Here is a 7526-nt window from a genome sequence, read left to right on the forward strand (position 1 = left end):
TTGTGGGAGCTTTTCAAAGTCTTAGGATATTTACAGGGACTTGAAAATTCCACTTGTTCACTTCTCACGTGACATAAGAAGAGTTAATGGAAACTGAGGCCTGGGAGCTGCCTCTCCTGGCGCAGGGTGGCTTGACCATCACCTCGGGACTTTGCGCATCTCTCACCGGATCAGCACCTGTGTCAGGACTTGCTTAGTGTCCGTCCTCCCTGAGGGATCCTGATCTGCGAGGAGGGAGAGCCCACGTGTTATCGTGACCCACCTCCCCGCAACTTGTGCAGTGCCAAACACATAACAGGACTCAGAAATATGTGTTGAATGGGTGAATAAAGGAATGAATTTGCTACTGGCCTCCACCACAGAAAGCGAAAGTTGTATTCAGGGATATAGCTCTGGTTTTGCATTTTCATTTGGAAGTGAATCAGGAAATTTAGCAAGTGGTTACCTCTTTAAATAACATTTGGTAAATGGCCCTGGGTTTTTCTCGAATGCATTACCACTACCTTAAAAAAAAAAATCACACACACCCTGGAGCTATCCTCAAAGCCCACAAAAGTGGGCAGATTAGCAACAACTTTAACTAGAGAGTAAGGTGACATGCACCATATTATACTTTCTGTACTGACTTAAGAGCAATTTCCTCATACTTTCCTGTCTGTGTAGTGGTAATCTGGAAAAGGGTGTGTTCAGGATAGTTAAGATTGCAAAGCATGTACAGCAGATCCTGATGCCTTTACTGTTAACTATGAGCATCATTCCATACTTTACTTCCTGTAAAAGTTCAATTTCCAACTTTGTATTTTCATTGTAATGTAATAAGGTTACTAAGTAGGTTTACGTTTTTGTAGCTTTTCAATCAAAAAACCTTACTACTCAACCAAAAACTGATTAAGCTCCAAGATGCAGGTGGCACAGTACCTGGAATGTACTCCATGAATACCTGCTGATAGATGAAATAATACTGTAACATGAAAAGTGGCCTCACTGCCATTTTTCATTTCATCTTCAGATTAGCCTTTATGAGGTGGAGATTAGCCCCCCAGGCCCACCCCATTTGACAGATGACAAATTTGAGGCTCAGGAAGGCTAAGCTACTGGCCTGGCCTCACCCAATGCCTACACCTCAAACCCACGCATTCGATTGCCCACACTACTCATTTCTCTTATCTGCTGCTGATTCTAGCTGATTTTTCTTTTTAATCAGGAAATGATGAGCAGAAGCCCTCAACAGAATGGTTTCTTATTGTGTTTATGGCAACCATCTGCTTCACCTTGTTAATGTTCTCACTCATCTGTAGAAAGTAGGTAATATTTTTTATATTTGGGGTGCTTCCTGTGGGGTCTGAGAACTGAATTTTTACCTTCTTGCTGTGCATCCATTAGAGTCCTTGTTACCAGATGGAATTTATGGCACTTTTGTGTCTTTTGGACAGGCTTTGCAAGATGAGGGCGGACCATATCAAAAAATGAGAAACATCAGATTATCTACAGAGCACCGCATAGCTCAGCCATTACATTGCTCATTCTTGAATTTTGGGGGTCTGTTCATTTCTGAGGCGGCTTTCACATTAATGTTCTTATGATTCCACTCATTACCAAAAAGAAAGTGATTTCTGTGAGCCATCACAGCTGGAGGGCTGCCAACGAGCCCTGTAGGTAACAGCGGGGCACTGCACACATGACAGAGATCACTCATTTTCAGAAATTAGGCCTGGTAACGTGTACTGACATGAAGCAATTACCATTTTGTCTTTTTTGGACAACTAAGAGGGCAGATACTGCAGAACCTTGCAGTACCCCTAGGGTAATGTAGGCATTTGGAAGCCTTGGTCAATAGATTTTCAATTACAAAACAGCAGGTTTGGGGATTAACTAGGTCAATTACTGTAGTAGCTATTTAAGGATAAGAAAGGACACTCTTGCTCATGTAACTCCCTCCTTTCTTGCTTTCAGATGTCACTTATGGACCAAGTTGTTTCCACCAGTCCCAACACCGAAAAGCAGTATTAAAGATTTCTTTGTAAACATCAACTATGAGGTAATGTTGAAGGTCCTTATGATATGTCATGTCTGCCTATGGCTGTGTCCACAGTTATCTGCCATTGGGTTACTGGTTCTCCACCTTACATGGCAGGGTCTTTACCCAGGAGGCCACATGCCTTAGTCACTCTGCTCTCTGGCAGGTTGTTCTGTTATACATGTTCATTATTGTCTTTGAATACTGGAAAGTTCGTATTCAGTTATGCATGTGGTCACCAGTCAGACTTGAACTTTAATTTTCTATCAGTCATCTCTTAACAGACCCTGGGCAATTCTTCCAACATGGACTTCCCTTTTTTTAGGGTAAGGAACAAAAATGAGCTGTCTGATGTCCCTTTAGCTCTGACATTTCAAGAATCCATGTTTCTGCCCACAGGTACCCTAATCACTAAAGTTTTTCAGGGGATTTTTCCTAGTTCCTTTGTATAAAGAACCAGTGAGAAGGCAACTGATTTCTCCAAATATTAATTTTCTTAGGCCCTATTCACTATTCAGAGCTCTTAGGCTTAACTGAATACTCACTTATGACTACCCAAGTGTTCTAGCACCATTGGTTAAATACACACACACACACACACACACACACACACACACACACACACATATGTCATCCTTTTCCCCAGTGAATTGTCTTGGCATACTTGTTGAAAATCAGTTTTCCCATATATGTGCAGGTCTATTTCTGGTCTATTTAATTTTATTTGCCTGTTTGACTGTCCTCCTGCCAATACAATCCCATTTGAATTACTGCAGCTTTATTGTATACCTACCTGGAGACCAGGCAGTATAAAGCTTCCAAACATGATCCTCCCCCCCAAAGTTGTTTTGCTTATTTTAGGTCCTTTGCTTTTCCATATAAATTTTAGAGCCAGTTTATCAATTTCTACAAAAAACTCCAAACCAAACAAAAAAACAGCTGCTGGGATCTTGATCAGGACTGTATTGTATCACAGGTAATTTTGAGAGAAGTGACATCTTAACAATAATGAGTCTTTTGACTTGTAGTAAACATCACACATCACTCTAGTTCTAATTTTTCTCAGCAATGTTTTGTCATTTTCAGTGTAGTTACTGCACATTGCTTGTCAAATTTGTCCTTAATTTGAATGGTTAAGAGTAGGAATCAGCAAACTTCAATAAAGAGCCAGATACAAATATTTGAAGGCCGAATGGTTTATCGCAACGATCCGATGCTGCCACCATAGTGTGAAAGTAGCCACAGACAGCATGCCAATGAATGAGCTCAGCTCTGGCCAGTAAAACTTTATTTACCAAAACAGTGAGCCAGATATAGTCCACAGGCTATAGACTGCAGACTGTTAATACAAGTCAAGCAATTTCCTTAACAACTTAAGTTCCTTCTTTAATAAGGTAACACAGGATTGGATGAATCAGCTGGTGACTGGTTGGAGGGACAGCTAAGGTGAAATACTCATCAAAATGGTTCATTTTAATAAGCTGTGACCTTTGTTTAGGGTTTGCAGTTTGGGTTTGGGAATGGTTGTAAACAATGAGAACCTCTCACCTAGTGACGGAGAACTGAGGCCGGCAAAAAACCCACTCCACTCTTCTTTCCATTCCTGTGTCCTCCCTTTTGGGGTGCAGCTGATTGCTCATTAACCCAGAGCATTTCTGGAAGGACAGGGGGCTCCAGCGTGGTGCTCTGTTTCAGTGCATCTGAATTTGGGCTTTCAAACCCCTCTTCTCATCCTGGAGAAACTGTGTTTAAGCAGCAGACAGAAGTCATCTGTCCTGGCCTCTTAATGCAACATCTTAATGCTGTTATTTAATTTCCCTACAGAGTCCCCAAAGATTTCCTTTAATATTCTGAGGTTGGTGAAGGGAACTGGCTTAAGAGCTTATTATATAAGCTTGTGGTTTGTTGTTAATTAAAATCAAGTCATGTGTACAAAATAACCACTTGGGGTTGACAAAGCTGGTTTCAGAACAAACACAGGATTAATGTCAGAGCTCAGCACCACCAGGCTCCTCACGACAACTTACACTCTTCTCAAGTGGTACACTTTCATGTAAACAGGCCAGTGAGAGGGACAGAAACAGAGACAAGGAGACCCAGAGACATAGCAGGTAGAACTGGACAAATGAGATGCCACTGCCTGCTCTCTGCCCTAGAGCAAAATCCTCTATTTGCAAGAATAAGTCAGCAAGTGCAGAGCTGACCACAGGGGGGCCACATGGGGCAGCGCCCCCACCTCCACGTCCACCTCCAAAGGCAGAGCCTGGCCGTCCCACTCCTGGGGCCTCTGCTACAAGGGCAGCAAGAGGGCCCATTAGTGTTATTGGCAGGGACAGTCTGGCCAACCACCAGGAAGCCTTCAGCTATGGGAAAGTAAACCCTCTGCTTTTAATTACAACTTGCACCCCTGAGTTTGGCATGAGAGCCCACGTCCTGGGATTAGAGGGCGTCTGCCATCCCAGAGCCCTCATTAAGCAAGCTTTTGCTTGTCTAGACCTGAGTTAGGGATTTTTTTGGTAAAACTCAAGAGACAGATCCTGGAGTTGGAGGGTGGGTTGAAGGAGGGAATAACTTGGCCTTTAGCAATAAAAAAAGTAGGCTTATTGTAAAGAATCTTATTCTGAGCTTTCAATTTGTTAGACTGGTTTCCAGCTGTTCTCTGTTTCTACAGTGGGAACCAGACAGTAACTATAAACTATTTAAGGTAAAGTCCAGAAGGCAGAGACCATACCTGTTGTGTTTATTACTGCATACCCAATGCACAGCAGTGTCCAGGGTAGGGTAGGTATTAAAAATCTGTTGGATGAATAAATGAGGTGGAGAAATATGATCTTACAGGTGATGTTATTTTTGTCATGAATTTTCTAATTAATATCTGCATTATTTATAATAGCCCCAAATGGATATAACACATATCCAAATTTAGGAGGACACTACAATAAACATTGGATAGAATGTGATGGTGCTTTAAAAAATCATTCAGCCAAAGAACACATAAAATATAATTAAAAATATGATATGATGCCTAACAGAAATAAATCAATTTATAAAGCTGTTTATCCATTTGCCTTCATAGAACTGTGAAAATAACTGTATACCTAGAAAAAAGGGCTAAAGAGAAACAGTAGGTACTGTTTGGGATGTAGGTTTATGGGTATTTTTTTTGTCTTCTTCCTATTGTATTTTCCTTATTTTCTTCAGTGAAGTTTTATTACTTTTATAAGCAAAACAGACTTAAAACCAAATGCAAGGAAATTTGAAGAAATGAGAAGTTCTCTAAAAGACAGGTAAGGAAGGGTGTTTTGTTTTGCAGAAAAGTGGTTCCAATGAAACAGAAACTGAAGTCATAAGTTACATGGAAGAGCCTGGACTGGAGATCCTCGAAGACTCTGTGTTCTGATGGCCCACGTGCCATTCCAAAACTGAACTGATACTCAACATGCCTAAGCAGTAAGAACAGAAACTGCTGTTTGTTCGCTAGAAGTTCAGAATTTACTGAATACTCAATTAGCGGTAAGGCAATACACCCAGACAAATCTCTCACAAGCGTAGATGCCTCATCAAAATCTTCTTGCTCACTCAGGGTGACAGATTAATCTGACCATTCAGCCATGTCTATCCTTCCCACTCCACACAGGGTAGCACCTTACCTGCCAGGCTTTGGGATGTGCATTACTTCCCTCAAACTTCTGTGCAGGAGACAATTTTTATAGATAATATTAACCGTGTTTCCTCTGGGAATGCCAGCTTGGCTGTTTAAACTGCCAGTGGTAAGACCCAGCTAAAATCCCAGGAAAAAAGCATTTTGTACCAGCCTGGCGAGTTTGGATTCAAGACTGTCTTTCCTATGGCAAGTGGGAGCCATGGTGCTTTTTTTCCCCTGAGTTTTAGAATCCTTTTTACCCCCATTTTTTCCAGGTAGTGTGTGTGGAGGGGGACCAGGGGCAGGGTGGTGGTGAGAGAGATAAAGATTATCTCAAGTTCCATAAGCATGATTTCAGTAGCATAATTTGAGGCAAACTAATTATAAAATGAAAACCTAATATATTATTTCACACCAAATGAGAGGACAGGATTTTGCTTGAAGATTATATTACTGAAGGCAGACTTGATATTCTAGGAATGTATTTAGAAAGGTAAAGGGTGGAATTGTGTTGTGAAAGGGATCACTTGATTAAGGATGAACTTGCTAAAATAAAAAAGATTGTGGCATGAGAAGTGGGGCAGAAACCTCTTCCCAAAATCACATAAAAAAATGAAAATACAGCAAATACAACTAATCCTGAAAATGTGACCTGAAGACTGCAGAACAAACTGCCTACATTTGGGGAAAAGAGAAGACATAACAGAAAAGGGTAAAGTAGCAAAGTCACAGTCCTGCAGGACACAAGCCCTTCCCCAACCCCAGCTAACAGGCAGAAGAGAAACAAAGCAGAGAAGGAGTAGAATCCAAGGACTGCTGAACACCCAGCCCTGCAGATCTGCTCCAGAAACACAAAACCACATTACATGGTGCTCTGGAGATTAGTGGGGTTGGAAAGCAAAGACGGGCAGAATACTCAGAGAGGCTGAGATTTTAGCTGCTTGTGTAGAACAGTTATGAACAACCAGCCCACTGGGACAAAAGAAAAGCAGGCAGTTTGAAAAACTTCCCAACAAGAGGAGTGCTAAAGGGGCAAGGATTACACACACCTTGCTGCTCAGGATAAATGACAGGTAGACAAAACCTTTGTGGCATGCTCAGCTCAGCATGTTGGGAACTCTCAGGAGCTGCAGATACTCCATGCCCCTGGCTGACAACACAGCCTGAAGCCCTCCACTGTGGTAGGGAGCCAGCCACTCCTTCCTCCCTGCTGGCGCTGGTCCAGCTCACTGCTGCCCCCACCATTGTGCCAGACCAGCTGGAGGGTGGCCCCACCTACAGCAGCTACAGGGGCATAATGCAGAGGCTCCTCCCTGCACACACAGCTCACTGGGCCTGGCAGTGGAGGCAGCGTTACAGCCGGGAAGGCAGGAAACCCTCCCAGCCAAGTTCTTTCCTTCCGGCAGGCACCACTTCCACTCGCCTGCAACCCCTGCCATCACCACAGGTGCACGGCAGCTCCAGAAAGTAGAGCTTCTGGGCACTAAAGGGCACCACACAAAGTTATTATTCCACAGAAAACACTAAAAAAATGAAGTGGAAAAGGAATTTGGTCCAAACAAAACTACAAGAAATAAAATGCCAGAACGAGGGCTTAGTGAAACTGAAATCACAAATCTTAACATTTCAAAATAAAAGTCATAAACATGCTCACAAAGCTACAGAAAAATATTCAAGAACTCAGGGAAGATTTCAACCAAGAGAGAGAAATTTTGAAAAATACAGTATCTGAAATGAAATATACAAGGGAGGGATTTAAAAGATTAGATTAGGTAGAGGAGAGAGTAAATGATATAAAAATTAGAGAACAGGAAAACAAAACTGGGACACAAAGAGAAAAAAGGATCTCTAGGAATGAGAGAATAG

At 42.1% G+C, this 7526-nt stretch overlaps 1 protein-coding gene across 1 annotated transcript in view; it reads left to right on the forward strand.

Moving 5' to 3' along the window:
* The window catches only part of IL5RA (interleukin 5 receptor subunit alpha), a 33017-nt gene extending 25491 nt beyond the window's left edge, over positions 1-7526 (forward strand). The window contains exons 9-11 of the mRNA XM_036878416.2: positions 1205-1301; positions 1954-2038; positions 5331-7526. Of these exons, the coding sequence (XP_036734311.2) occupies positions 1205-1301; positions 1954-2038; positions 5331-5417 (269 nt within the window). The 3' untranslated portion in view covers positions 5418-7526. The remainder of the gene's footprint in view (positions 1-1204; positions 1302-1953; positions 2039-5330) is intronic.

The sequence above is a fragment of the Manis pentadactyla genome, chromosome 1, assembly GCF_030020395.1.
Source record: "Manis pentadactyla isolate mManPen7 chromosome 1, mManPen7.hap1, whole genome shotgun sequence".
Taxonomy (NCBI): domain Eukaryota; kingdom Metazoa; phylum Chordata; class Mammalia; order Pholidota; family Manidae; genus Manis; species Manis pentadactyla.